Consider the following 15,000-nt stretch of genomic DNA (forward strand, 5'->3'; position numbering starts at 1 on the left):
ACTCTCTCGAATCCAAACCCATTACGTAATGTCGTTTTATACCACATCGCATGCCAAGGTGTAACATTGTTAAAGAGAACACAAACATCTCAAGCGGAGAACTGGGAGAAACGGGAGAAAGTGGTGAACACTATACGCCACATGCCCTCCTCCCTCCTCTCTTGGTCCTCCTCCCCTCTCACAGTCTCTCCCTCCCTCCCCTCCCGCTCTGTGACGGAGAGAATGCCCGTGTTGTACTGACAGAAACGTTACGGGCTTAGCAGGCATGGAGGCCCGATTAATGAGAGAGGCCCATTCCGACACGTCCAAGCTCGACTAACACTGTCCCGGAGAAGGATTCCGGCGACATTCTGGGATACGACGGATAACAACCGCTGTACAGAAAAAGAAGGAGTGGGAGAAGAAATACAGGGAGAGATCCATTTCGGGTCTCTGTTGATTCAACGCAGCCGCCATTTTGTTGACAGTTCGTGTTTTTTTTAATAACCTATCCAACGCTATATCTGAATATTATTTTACTTAAAATCAATTGTTGTTAATGTCTGTTACAACATATATATTTTATTACTGTTCTTTTATTGGCTAGACGAGAGTGCATACTTTGCAAGGAAAACAAGCTAGCCAGTTGCAGCACACTGCTTCGTTAGCCGAGAAGGCTGTACACAGTTAGCCCGTAGCTAGTCGTAGCATCTGTGTGGATATGACAGGACAGATTATTCGTTTTACCAACGGGTTTATCTGGTGTAATTATCTTGATGTAACGACAGTGTGACTATTGTAATTATAAAGTCGGGTGTTACTGATCTCCTGGATGTATAGCGTACGGCCACGTTATCAGAGAACCAGCATAAGTTACACCTAGCAATCCAACCCTGAAAAATGATAGGCAGTTAGCAAGCTAGACTGAAACGTACTGGATACAATGTAGCACCAGGGTATTATTGAGGTCTAGCTTGCTACAAAATAAACATCTCCCTTCAATGAATGAATTGTGTCAAGCGCACGACATAGACAGTGTGCATGCGACACACTGTAATGTCCACGCATTAATATACACTTTTTGATAACGGGAGAGTTATTTAACACTATTAGTGGCCAATGCCTAAATAATTTGCTCTTTCTGGATAGCACCCTGGCTACCTAGCGTACGTATTTCACTATTAGGACGTTGGATGGGGTCACTTCTGTGATAGCTTGCTAGCAGGTTTCATATCCATAAGTCAAGATAACAACGCTTTGTTGCGTTATATTTACTGATTGTTAACATTTCGTCCTGGCGAGGAGAAGTATGATGGAAAGGACATTGATGGATTTCCTTCATTATTTTGACATATTTCTTTTATCTCGTTTTCCCCGGCAAATCAGCACTTGCAACAAAAATACTGTGGCGACCATGTTGATACACAAGAAGGGAGGATTTTGATCCAAATTATGTGAGCCCCGTTTTTGGACCGCTATTAAGGTGAGTTGCCGTAATGGCTATGCTGTTATCGAACCATTTTTTTTTAGCGCTGCCTAGATTTCGCTGACTCTTCGCCTTTCAGGTATTGGGGCAATGTAGTATAATATCAATCTGTTCATTGTATTTTCTAAAGAAAACGGAATAACGTTAGCCATTTGGTTAGGAAAGCAGCGGGATGAGACAGGCATGCTGTCTGGAAATCTCGCACCAAATCATTACTCGCACGAGGCTATCAACATGTTTGACGGCGACACGCTCGTGAAATCATTCGGCAGGTGTAAACAGCGAGGTGATTCCCCTAGTTCTTTCACCTTGTTAATAATCGGATAACGGTCTTTGGAAAGTTCATTGAATAATCTAGTGCAAGTAGATTCCATGTGTATTTTGTCATCGTAGTAAGAGTTGGATTTGAGCTTTTTTGAATCTGAAACTGTTCTAGGCGCTAACATTGTGTGTTACTTCTTGAATATTTCTGCAAGTTCTGTGCGTTTCATGTGATACTTGCCTAGCGAGACATGTTGATCATCCTCAGATAACCTCAGTTTCAGTACGGTTCACATCACATACAGATGGCGTTAGGTTAGGACTTGGACGGGAGCAAATGAGACCACACGTGTGTCTTAAACAAGTTGCTAAATAAGTGAACCTGTCTGGAGACTGCAGGGCACCTTTGAACTCTGACCCACAACAGCACGTGGCCTGTCTCATGTCAGGAAATAACGCGTTCACTCGTAGAATGTTGAATGTAGAGTGTTTTAACGTTGCTGAGAAAAATCCTGTTGTGGCTGAACTTCCAGATATGCCACTAGATGTTTTCTTCAACGTTGCATTGTCACATATTTCGGGAAGGTGTCTGGATTCATTAGTTTAAGTGAAGAATTCATTCCTCACCTTATGTTTTGATGTCACCTTTTGATGTCGTATTTCGTCTCAGACAACAGCGATAAATGACTGGGGTTCAGAAAAAAAAAGACGGTGCCTTAACTTGTGTGTGTATGAGCGCACAGCTCAGAGATCTTGCGTGTGTGTCTCCAGGATAAATTCAGCAGTAATGAACATCGTGTGCAAAAGTGTGGAGAGCGAGGGGAGGGGGCGCGCTAAGTTGTTTACTATGTCTACGTATTCATCCGCTGCGGTTGTCGTACACCTTCCATTTATCTCTCTACCCCCCCCCCCCCCCCCCCCCACACACACACTTCCTTTCTTAATTGTAAACCCCGTCCATGTTGCACAAGAAGTAGAATACCTATAGCTTTTGATTGGTCCTTGCCATATATCCATCTTAACTGAAGAAGACCTATTGATCATTTTCATATGTTTATCCTCATTAAAGTCTATTCTGCTTTCTCGGTATTAACTTAACATTTCACAAGTTGAGAAAAAGTTGGTTTTCTGCTGTAATGGACACATGGGACTTGTATCCAACATATGGAGATAATGTACTCCGCGGAGAAAATACTGATGATGAAGCAATTTTTGTTTGTCATGCTGAGTAAATACCCTAAGGCAAAGAACAGACTGATTTGGGACTGTGCAGAAGTAGCCAGTCCTGACCATCTTAAATACATCTGAAAACCTTTAAAAGAACTCGGAGGTAGCATTCTGTTCGTAAGGAATGTGCACATGAAGAAGGATTCTAGACAGAATGATGAGTCAGATGAAAACCTCTGCCGCTCGAATCTGGTGAGGGTGATAAGACCACAGGCAGAGTGTGTATGTGTGTATGTGTGTATGTGTGTGTGAGTGTGTGTGTGTGTGTGCGCGCGACACAGAGAGACAGCGTGAGAGAGAAGAGTGCAGAGTGCAACTCTGACACCTCAATGTTGTACCTCTTTCTCTCTCTCTCTTTCTCTGTGTGTGTGTGTGTGTGTGTTGCTCGGCCGTGTACAGTGAACAGCACCGAGAGGAAATAGGGGAATGATTGTCACTGAGGGAGTGGACGGACAGGGGAGAAAGCAAGAGGGAGGGAGCGCTGGAGAAAATGTGTTTTCGATTAGACTGAGCACAGTGACTCTAGTCTGACTGCCTTACTTTCAGCCCTCCGAGAGAGAGAGGGAGAGAGAAACAGCGGAAAGAGATGGAGGGAGTGTGTGTCTGTGTGAGAGAGAGAGAGAAAGAAAGAAAGGGGGATTGATGTAGTGAGGGGAAAAAAGAGGGAGGTGTGAGTGAATGTGGTATGTGTGAGTAGGGGAAAGGGGGGGGCAGTTGAAGTGAAATGGGGTGAGTAATTGTAGTAAACATAGAAAAGAGGGTGTGGGGGGAAGCATGGCACAGCACAGCACAGACCAGAATGTAGACCCCCAGCTCACGGGACAGATAGATTTCACACTAAATGACTCCTTTTTACTCCGTAGACTTGGCGGTTGAGAACAGCTCCTTTACCCAGCTGTCAAGTATAATTGTGTAGTGCCCTGGTGTGCCGGAGCTGTACTAGGAGTCTTCTTTACGATCTCGTTCTTTTTCTTTCTTTCTTTTACTCTTTTTTTTAGCTCTGTTTCTGTCTCTCCCTACTTTACTTTACTTTAGTCCCTCGCTTCATGCATCTCATGCATTTTTCCTTATCTTACTGTCTTACTTGTCGTTTCACTGTCTTGGTTTCAGTTTCTCTCTCTCTCTCTCTCTCTCTGTCCTCTCCTGTGTGCTCTCTCTCTCTCTCTGTCTCTCCCACACCTCTATCTCCCCACTCTCTCTCTTTCTCTCTCTTTCTCTCTCTTTCTCTCTCTTTCTTTCTCTGTCTCTCTCCTTCACCCTCTCGCTCTCCCTCTCTTTGCCTCCCACGTCGTGATTGGCTGAGTCGGAGGGCTGGGGAAGGCTGCCGTATCCGTTGTCTCCCAGTGGGGTTTGCTGTGCTGAGGTCACTGCACTGAACCGCCTGGCGGTGACTTCACTTGGAGAAAGCACCTGCTCTGGGCAAACCCCGCATTAAATCACTCCACACAGCCCAGGAGGACGAAGAGACAGGGAGAGAGGGAGAGGGAGAGAGAGAGAGAGAGAGAAGGAGACAGAGAGAGAGGGCAGAAAGGAGAGAGGGAGAGACAGAAAAGGAGACAGAGAAGGAGATAGAGAGAGGGGGGGGGGAGAAGAGAGGTAAATGGAGAGAGAGAGAGAGAGAGAGAAGGAAGGACAAAAAGGAGTTAGGATGTTAACTTCCCAATGCACTCGCCCTCTGTTTTCCCCTCAGCCCCTCCTGGGATGACAATTAGGATCCTTAGTGGACGACGAAGTCCTGAGCCAATTACCTCAGCTTATGCTCCTGTCCTAGACCGATGGGGAGACCGTGGTGGTGGTGGAGGAGGAGGAAGTGATGCTTCAACAGCTGTGCAGTCCTTTCCTCTCCGTCCCCTCCTCATCCCTCTAGCCTGGCCTGCCCACCCCCACAACGGCACCATAAACCGCACGGCCTCTGAGACCTTGGTGTGGGTAGCCAGCCCTGAAAGCACTAGCTCTAATAGGGGAGACCTATCAGCGGTGGACGGCGGTAGCATTAGCGTGGTGGCTAAAGAGGTGGGTTTAGCATGCAGCAGACAGAAAAGTTGCGGGTTCCATTCGCAGCTGCCACCGCTGTGCCCTTGAGGGGGGCACTTAACCCCCAAATTGCTCTAGGCCCTTGTAGTAATCGGCATATATAAGTCGTTTTGGATGAAAGTCTCAGCCAAAGGGATAAGTATGAATATAAGAAGAGGGCAAGGTGCAAAGAACTGCTGGGTGGAAAAGGCATGATTCGAGGGGTGTTGTTAAGGACAGCTAGATGACCAACACTGGAGGGGCTTTGCCAAGAAAACGGCTCCTGCCAAAGCTGTCGAGCTGTGTTAGGCAATGCCATGTGTATTTGTATTCGTTCACAGGTTAACCTGCTTTATTAGAGCAGTTGAGCCATGTTAGGAAATGGCATGTTAATTTGTGTTTGTTCACAGGTTAAACTGCGTTATTACACGTTTATAGCAGGGCTGTCTGACTCTCAGGTTGTAAATTCGCATAGCGCTTAGGCTACTCATTAAGAGACTTGGTACTGCTAGAGGGGACTTGCCACCACAAGGTGAATCCACCAAGGAGAAATGTCTCTACTCTCGCCTGTGATGTTTTTTCTGCCTGTTCGTGTCATGCTAATTTGTGTCACTTAACTTGTGCAAGGTTACAGTTGTCGCTAATGCGTGTGGTGATGTCATCTAGTGTGCCGTGGTGGATTCACCGGACAGATAGCTATGCTCTCAGATCACTGAGGTGTGACTAATGCAGAGCTCTGTGTCTTTCCTACCCTCCCCCATCCCCCTCTTCCCCTTCCTCCTCTCTTTTTTTCTCTCTCTCCGTCTCTCTCTTTCTCTCTCTCTCTCTCCCTACCTGTCCTTATCTCTTAGACTGAAGGTGAGAGGGCTGGCCAGCCAGGAAAGGGACAACTGCACCACTGCCAGGAGAGGATTGCTTTTTCAGATCTCTCTCTCTCTACCCCCCCCTTCCCCCTCCCCTTCACTCCCCCTCCCTCCTCCTGCTGAACCTTTGCCTCCCTCCCCAGCACCAGTGAGAGAACTCTTGACCTGACGGCCACACCTACCATTTCCCCCACATAACACCCCCCTCCCCCCAATCCCCCCCCCCCCCCCTCCCCACCACCGACCCAGAGCACACACATGGATCAGAGGACTCAGGGGGGACCTACCACGCCACCCCCCCTCCCCGCCACAGCTCCCTCAGGTGAGCGCGAGAAGGAGGGAGTGGGTGGGAAGAAAGAAGAAGAGGAGGAGAAGAGGAAGAAGGAACGCGAGGGGCCGCAGTCCCAGTCGGAGTCGGGCGCGTTGTGCACTGAGGGGACGCCAGGCGACCCTTCCCAGCAACAGCAGCAGCAGCAGCAGCCGCAACAGTCCCCTCAATTCTCCGTTAAAGAGGCCACGTACGCTGAGGGCAACGTCAAGATGAAGATCGGCCTGCAGCCCAAACGTATGAAGAAGCCCCCCAAGAATATGGAGGACTACGTGTGCCGGCCGGCCTTCCGGGCCACCGTACGACACACCGGGAGAGGAGGGGGAAGGGGCAGCCGGGGAGCAGGAGGGGCGAACGACACCACCACCGCCAATGCCTCGGCCACCACCGCCTCTGCCCCCGCCATTGCTGCCCCCGCCGCCACCAACACCACCACGCCTGGCGGGCGCACACAGAGCCCGTCGTCGCACGGGAAAGAGTCGGAGAAGAGTCAGAGCGCCGGCACGCGGCCTGTCCCGCCTCCAGCCCAGACCCCTCCCCCTCAAGCCCCGCCCTCATCCACAAGCCACATCACTCCAGTCAACGGAAGTCCACCGGCTAAGAGGGTAAGAGAGCCTCCGCTTTCAAATGTCTTGAATTGCTTCTTGGGGATCAATAAAGTATCTATCTATCTATCTATCTATCTATCTATCTATCAATCGATCCATCTATCTATCTGTTTACGGTACACAAAGGCTGAAAAGAAGGCTAAGAGAGCCTCCACATATACTCAGATGATATCACTCAGTAATGTACTTCTACTAGAAAGTTTAAGGTTACCTGGTATAGTTCAAAACATTCCAGTCAGTCAGGGTTTAAGTAATCTGTCATCGTTGCCCATTTCGTCTTCTGTGGGGAACAGAAGGAAGTGAGTCTCTTTGTGTCTTTCTCATTGTCCTCTCTTCTTACCTTGCATGTCCGCTGTCCCACCCGTCCACTATTACTCGTACTGCCCCCCCCCACACACACACCACCACCAAACTGTCCCCACTTTGGCCTGGCTAAGTGTTATTGAGCCGAGCGTCTTTAGCCCTGCAGGCAACCAGGGGGTAGATGAGTGGGCAGAGAGAGAGAGAGAGAGAGAGAGAGAGAGAGAGACCCATCAGTGCACTGGGACTTCAGCAAGACAAACAACACACTTACCGCAATCCTCTTGAGCAGGCACTTTCCCCCTTTGGAGTCTTAAGACAAAAAACCCAGCCCAGGAGTAGGCACTTAGCTGGTCAGATCAAATTCAATTGAACCTGAGGCAGATTCTTGCTTGTCAACGCGAGGTGTAATTATGGAATTAGAGCCTCACCTAAATGGGTTTATCAGCCTCATTGTGAGAGTGCTGCCTGTGTGACCAAGGCCTTCATTTCATTTGTGTCTAGTTCCTCATTGGGTTTTCCTGCTTGTGGTAAACTGGGGCAATTTTTAGACAGCTAATGATATAAAGGGTCTCAAATGTTCCAGAGTTATCCAAAATAAACGTTTGAAACTCCTCCTTTATTCTCTCTCTCTCTCTCTCTCTCTCTCTCTCTCTCTCTCTCTCTCTCTCTCTGTCTCTCTGTCTACACAGGCTCCCCCGAAACTGGTCAGCAAGTCCGAGAGCAAACCCGAGGGGAAGACGGCGGCCTCAGCGGAGAGACCCCTAAATCTCCACCGCCCGCTGCCGGACTCAAAGTTGCACTCCTCCACCAAGAAGGCTCCCCTGGCACAGCCGAACGCTGCCCTGGCCAACTCCACACCGTCTCCCCCGGCGCCCCCGATGCCCTCCTCCAACCACGAGCCCAAGATGGAGGGCGTCATGATGAAGCCGCCCCAATTTGCGTTCGGCTCAGAGGCGCAGCGGGAGCAGGACCGCGGGGTCGCTGGCTGGGGCGGAGGCGGGGGCTCGTCCACCGTCACCGAGAAGCTGGCGCAGCTCATCGCCACCTGCCCCCCCACCAAGTGCCCCAAGCAGCCGAAAGTGCGCCGGCCCTCCCCATCGCCCGTGCACAGCAACTCGGTCCCCCTCATCTCCAACCTGCAGCGGCCCGAGAGGGCCATGGCCAACAGGGCCACCTACTCCCGGATCCAGCACCTGTCGCCTCCGCCGCCTGTCTCACGGCCCCCCGGCCGGCCGTACGGTTCACGCAACAAAGACAGTGTCATGGACAAGCTGACCTCCGGCTCCCGGAAAGAGGAGTCCGACGGGGGGGTGAAAGGGAATGCCAGCAGCAACAGTAGCAGCATCAGCTGCACCGCCACAGCGACCACCACCACCGCCGCCACCAGCTCTGCCCTTCACTATGGCAACAGTCGCTTAGCCACCGCCAACGACAGCAACGATGGCAACAATAACAGCAGCAGCAGCAACAACAGCAACAACAACATCATCAAGACTCAGTCACGGCTCGCGCATGGCTCACCTCATGCCTCCTCCTCACCCACCCTGTCCTCCTCTTCCTCCTCTTCCTCGTCTTCGTCATCAGACCAGAGAACAGGAAGTGGCCCTTCACACATAGGGGCCTCGTCCATGCTGGGCCCTCGACCGAGGCCCAGTCCCTCCCGGATGGAGGAGAGCGGCGAGAAGGACAGAGAGCGAGGAGAGCGGGACAGCAAGGATAAGGACGGCCCCAGAGACTTGAGCAAAGGCTCGTCCCCCTCTGGGCTGGGGGGGAAGGCGGAGGGGAAAGAGAGGAGCTTAGTCCTGGCCGCCAGAGGCGAGCGCGGGAAGAGCTCCAGCCCGGCCAAGAACAGCCCGCTCCGGGACAGCCGCCCCAGCCGGACGGCGAGCCCGGCTGAGCCCGGGACACGGCGGAACAGCTCCCCGTCGGAGCCCTCGGGCGGCAGTCCACCGCCACCCCTCAGTGACTCGGGGCCGGGATCCCCGGCGTCGCCGGCCGAGCAAGACAACAAGCCGCTGAAGAAGCGCCGGGGTCGAAGGCCGCGATGGACGCGCGTGGTCAACCGCTCCCAGAAGGCCGCACAGGATGCTGCTCTGAGCCAGGCCAAGCCTGGCATGCCTATGTCGGCCCTGGGGCCCAACCCACTGCCTGTGCGGAGACCGGTGGGGCGACCCCCGAACCCCAACAAGGTGCATTTGCCCCCTGCCGTCCCGCAGCTCTTCGACTCCCCGCCGAAGAAGAGGGGACGCCCCAAGTCCAAGATGCCCCGTCTGGACGCTCCGGCTCGTGGGAGACCCCCCCTCAAGTTGGCCACCTCCTCCAAGTTCTCCTCCATCCTTAAGTCCAAAGAAGAACAGGACCCCCCGGTACTGCACCCTGAGGTGGACCTCAACCCCCCCAAGCCCATGCCACGGAAGCGGGGGCGCCCCAAGCGCCTTCCCCCTACGCTGCCCCAGGAAGGTCAACCCCCAACCTTAGCCCCAGAGCAGGGCGACTCCGGCGACAAGACCTTCCGCAGCAAGGGCAACGGGCAGCTCATCATGAAGACCATCATCGGCAAGATCAACAAGATGAAGACGGTGAAGCGCAAGCGGCTGCTGAGCCAGATCCTGCTGGGGTCGGGGGTCGGACCGGAGGGCGAGAGCAGAGCGGCCGGAACCAGCACGACCAACACGGTGGCGACCGCCGCCACGCAGTCCCTGTCATCCCTGGCAGCCACCTTCGGGGGCAAGCTGGGGCCCCAGATCAACGTCAGCAAGAAGGGCACCATCTACATGGGCAAGAGGAGGGGACGCAAGCCCAAAGCGGCAGCTAACCCCCCCGCCGGGGCGCCAACACCCCCTCCAGAGCCCTTCCTGTCCCCCAACACGTCGTCTCCGCACCACCCGCACCCCTCCCAGTCTCTGCAGAGCCAGCAGCACCACCAGCTTCCCCCGACCGACGTCTTCCCCTCCCCGTCTCTCTCGCAGTCCAGCGGCGGGCAGAGCCCCATCAGCGACGCCAGCTTCGTGGAGCCCGGCTCAGTGCACTGCACCCACTGCAGCCACTCGCACCACGGGCATCACGGCTTCCCCTTCGCGCCGCCGACATTCTCGGCGCCCTCGCCACGCTCCCTGGGGCCCATGGGCTCCGGCGGTTCGGGTCTGGCCTCGTCGGCGTCTCAGAAGAAGTCGTCCTGCCGCGGCTACCACCACCACCACCACCACTACCGGACGCACTACCACTACAGGAAGGTGTCGCCACCCCGGCCGCTGCTGCCCACCTCGCCAGCTCCGCTGAGCGAGCTGAAAGAGGCCACGCCGTCTCCCGTCAGCGAGTCGCACAGCGAGGAGACGGTGCCCAGCGACAGCGGCATCGGCACCGACAACAACAGCACGTCCGACCGCGGCGAGAAAGCGGGAGGCGTCGGGCTCGGCGGCGTCGGGATGCCCCAGGGAGTCGCCAGCGGGCTTCTCATGCCAGGGGTCATGGGGTCAGCGGTGGGCGTCGGGGCCGGGCTCAGCCCGCGCGGCAGGAAGAGACACGCCTCCTCAGTCCTGATGGACCGACCCTCGCCTTCTCCCTCACCCCTTGGGGCCCGGTCGTCGCCGGACCCGCGACGGGCTCACCCTGCCGCTGGCCCGGCCTCGGCTCTGGTCGGGCACAAGGAGAAGCACAAGCACAAGTGCAAGCGGCGGGGGCACGCGTGCCCGGCCTACGACAAGCTGAAGCGGCAGAAGCGCAAGCGCAAGAAGAAGTACCTGCAGCTGCGCTCGCGCCGCCAGGACCCCGACTTCCTGGTCGAGCTGGACGAGATCTGCGTGCGCCTGAGCGACATCCGCATCTCCCACCGCACGCCCGCCATGCGACTGGGCAGCAGCCTGGCGCTGGGCGCCGCTGGCGCGGCGGGGGGCACCGGCAGGGGCGCCACCCTCGGTGGTGGGCGCAGCAGCGGAGGTGGCGGCAGTGCCAACCCACCGCCCCACCACTACCTGCACCGAGACCTGTTGCCCACCATCTTCCGCATCAACTTCAGCGGCTACTACTCGCCCCACCCCGCCTACCCCTGCGACTCCCTGCACTATGTCCGCAAGCCCGACCTCAAGAAGAAGCGCGGTCGGCCCCCGAAGCTGCGTGAGTCCATGTCCGAGGTGCCCTTCGTGCCCGGACTCGGCTTCCCCCTCTCCAGCGGCGGCTTCTACCACCCCTCCTACAGCGTACCCTACTCCTCTGGGCCCCTGGGGCTGGGCTATTACCGCGGTTACCCCCCGGCAAGCGCCCTGTACCCCCACCCTCACCACCAGCCCCCCCACTCGGCCACGGCGCACCACCCGCACCACTCCCCCTCCTTCCCCCCGCCGCCTCCGCCCTCCTACATGCACCACCACCCCTCACACCTGCTGCTCAACCCCTCCAAGTTCCACAAGAAGAAACACAAGCTGCTGCGGCAGGAGTACCTGGGCGGGGGCCGCTCGCCGGTCCTCTACCCACCCATGGCGCCCGAGCTCTCCTTCGGTTGGCACCACAAACACAAGCACCGGCACAAGCACCGCGAGCGCTGCGGCGCCGATGAGCAGCTGGAACGCGCCGGCAGCGCCGAGAGAGCCGAACGGACCGAGCGAGGAGAGAGGGGAGACAGCGTCGGGCTCGGCAGAGGAGAGAGAGGAGGAGGAGGAGGAGGAGGAGGAGGCGGCGCAGGGGGCATGGAGGCCCTGCAGCACTGTCGGTTCGGGAGAGACGGGTCGGCGGAGAGCGCCGGCAAGCCCACGTCAGCGGTAGCGGCGGCGGCGGCGGCGGCTTCGGCCAACTCTCCTTCGTCGTCTTCCTCGTCCTCGGCCGAGCGCTACAAGAGGAAGGAGGCGTCGGCGTCGTGCCTGGGCCCCTCACGCCTGGCGCTGGGCAGTCGTGGCCACGCGTCGTCGTCGGCCGACTCCTGGTTCCGAGTGGGCGCCGCGGAGACCGACTACGCCAAACTGTCGCACCACTCCGCCGGTCAGCCCGGCGGCGCCTTCTCCGACGGACACGCCGCCGAGCCCGTCGGCTGCTCAGACAGCGAGGAGGACGAGGGCCTCTCCCCGGCGGAGGACGACGCTGAACCACCGAGCGCTCAGCACACCAACTTGTTCGCCTCGGCGCTCACCAGGAGCTCGATGCGTCCGGGCCGAGGCCGGAGGCCCGCCTCCTCGGACGGCGGCGGTGGCAGCGGTGGTGGGGGCGGCGGTGGCCTTGCGCGATTGGACAGATCCCTCCGGAAGGACCGGTCCACCTCGGCGGAGAGGAGAGAGACAGGTGAGTTGCCCCAGCCTGTCTGTCCTCAACCTGTCTGTGTGGATGAAACTACGCGAGACGAAGAGGCGTCTGTCCCGACATAGCGGTAGTCTCGCTGGCCAGGCGGTCACTGTGAGGTCTGGTAGCTGTGACTGCTTAATGTGGCTGAGAATGGAAGAGTCATGTTGCAAACCCCTACTGACCCCAAAAGACTGCTGTTATCTTGCATGACATTTATGCTTGGCCAATTCTGAAATGAAATTTCTTCGGTCCGACACACTTATTCCTGTCGCGTTGTGGTTTGCTAACAAGTTTTTGCTAACTGACTTGAATGAAAGATGCAAGTGTGCAGATCCTCCTCATGTTTGTTCTTGTGGATAGACAATGACAATGGTACTAACACATGGCTATCTTTAGGCTAGTGGAAATATTAATATCAGACGGCGTGTGCCAGTTTGTTGGCTAGCCGTCTGAAAAAAAGATGGGACTAAAGTAGTTGTAGAACTAGGAGAAAAAGCAGACATGTACCCCTAATAGAGAACACATGCAGGTGTATAAGCTTTCTTCTATGCATCTTGTGTGCCTGTGTGCTTAGCTTAGCTTAGCTTAGCTTTGCTTTGCTTTGCTATGCTAGTGCCCTGCTCTGCTCTGCTCTGTTTTGCTGTGTGCTGCTGTAGCTGTTCCCCTGTCTGTGCTGTACTTCTTTATTTCTGGTCACACTTTACTTGGATGGTCTACACTATGTACAGATTCTCAGATTATTAAAAAAAAAAAAAAAAAAAAAAAAACTAACTTCCTGTTGACTGACACTGCTAACAACAATTTCTGGTCATGGTTGCGTTTGGTTAAAGGTGTTGCTTTTAGTGAATTTTCAACAACAATTTAACATTTCAAGGTAGACTATCCAAGTAAAGTGCCACTTTTTTCCATTTGCTTGGCCTTTGATCTATGTATGTATGCATTGTATGTATGTATGTCTGTATGTATGTATGTAAGTGTGCTGTGCCTCAAATTCATTGCTGTGGGCTTGGCCTCCATGCAGTGGTCACGGGTGTGTATCTTTAGTGTGTGCCTGTCTGCTAACCTCCCATCCTGCTATCCCCAACACATCTCCCCAGCTTGGCTGAATGGCAATAAAAGAGACTTGAAAACTCTGAGTTTGTGACATGCTTCTCTCTCTCTCTTTCCCTCTATATCTTTCTCTCTCTCTCACACACACACACTCTCGCTCTTTCCCTCTCTCTTTCTCTCTGTCTCTCTCTCTCCTTCCCTCTCTCTCACTCTCTCCCTCTTTCTCTCTCTCTCTCTCACTCTCTCTCCCTCTTTCTCTCTCTCTCTCTCTCTCTCTCTCTCTCTCTCTCTCTCTCTCTCTCTCTCTGCCCTATATGTAGTGGTGGCTCTCTCCTGTGTGTTGTTCTTTGATATATCTGTTCTGTCTCTGGTTGTTGTGTCTTCGTTCTGCCTTTGGGGTAGCTCTACTCTCTGTCCTGTCAGTCTGGTGTGGATAAAGGCTCACAATGTATTGCCATTGTGTGACATCTTGGGACATTTCCACTAGAATTTTGCTTACATAAAAAATGTGAATCCTGTTGGAATAACAAGGAACAACAATAAAATAATGTCCAAGCATTACAGACATAGCAAAGAAGACATTAACAGAAAGGATTGAAGAAGTTAGCAGTGCTCTATATGCAGACAATTCAACAATTATGTTTCTTTAAAAACCTTTTTGGTGTACCAGTGGATATAGACCACAACCACTAGGTTAACTCATAAACAGAAAAAACTGATATATGGCATCTGACATAATTCGGTACTATTTTTAGAAAAATATCACAGTACTCAACTAAATCAATTTGTCCCCCACTGCTAGCCGTTGCTGTGTCTGTTGCATGTCTGTGTTAGTGCCTCAGAGATGTGCCTGGGGGGCCAGTGTTCACTGCAACTCAAGTTTGGAAGCACATACTTTCAGTGTTTTTTAAGAAATGTATAGCTAGTTTTTTGACAGATATATAGACCTGTACAATTGCCTCGAGCGCTATACACACACACACACCATGTACGTAAGATGTGAACAAGCTTTGAAATTGTACATGCAGGAAATTTCAAGACGCCTTTGAATAACATTGATAGGAATTGTTACACTAATGGAGTTAATTAAGCAGTAAATTGTAGCAGCTTCAGTGGTTTAAGGAGTAGGCTCTGAACTATTGTACGCCATTCCTCCCAAACATTGTAGAAAATGTAAAATAATGTAGCATAAAACTTCTCTCTGATGACAATTTAAACCTGCATTTTGTTATTTTACTGAATAAAAACAACAGAAAAAGTGATTCCAAACTTTTGAGAGGTAGTGTTTGTCCTCTGATGCTGTGTGTGTGTGTGTGTGTGTGTGTGTGTGTGTGTGTGTGTGTGTGTGTGTGTGTGTGTGTGTGTGTGTGTGTGTGTGTGTGTGTGTGTGTGTGTGTGTGTGTGTGTGTGTGTGTGTGTGTGTGTGTGTGTGTGTGTGGATGAGTGGGTGGATGAGTGGGTGGGTGGGTGTGGTGTGTGTGGTGGTGTCCTTCAGTCATATGTCAGTGTAGTACTACTTTATCCAATCGGTGTTTTAGAGGTATTTGCACGGTAGCCAGGATGTGTGTGTGTGTGTGTGTGTGTGTGTGTGTGTGTGTGTGTGTGTGTGTGTGT

General features: G+C 53.5%; 1 protein-coding gene across 2 annotated transcripts in view; it reads left to right on the forward strand.

The window, feature by feature from the left end:
* Positions 1-231: 231 nt before the first annotated feature.
* Positions 232-15,000, forward strand: part of ash1l (ash1 (absent, small, or homeotic)-like (Drosophila)) — a 38,631-nt gene continuing 23,862 nt past the window's right edge. For both annotated transcript variants that reach the window (XM_062530198.1, XM_062530199.1), the window contains exons 1-4: positions 232-466; positions 1,366-1,462; positions 5,818-6,762; positions 7,758-12,336. In XM_062530198.1, coding sequence (XP_062386182.1) covers positions 6,088-6,762; positions 7,758-12,336 — 5,254 coding nt within the window. In that variant the 5' untranslated portion in view covers positions 232-466; positions 1,366-1,462; positions 5,818-6,087. The remainder of the gene's footprint in view (positions 467-1,365; positions 1,463-5,817; positions 6,763-7,757; positions 12,337-15,000) is intronic.

Source organism: Sardina pilchardus, chromosome 24 (genome assembly GCF_963854185.1).
Source record: "Sardina pilchardus chromosome 24, fSarPil1.1, whole genome shotgun sequence".
NCBI lineage: Eukaryota > Metazoa > Chordata > Actinopteri > Clupeiformes > Clupeidae > Sardina > Sardina pilchardus.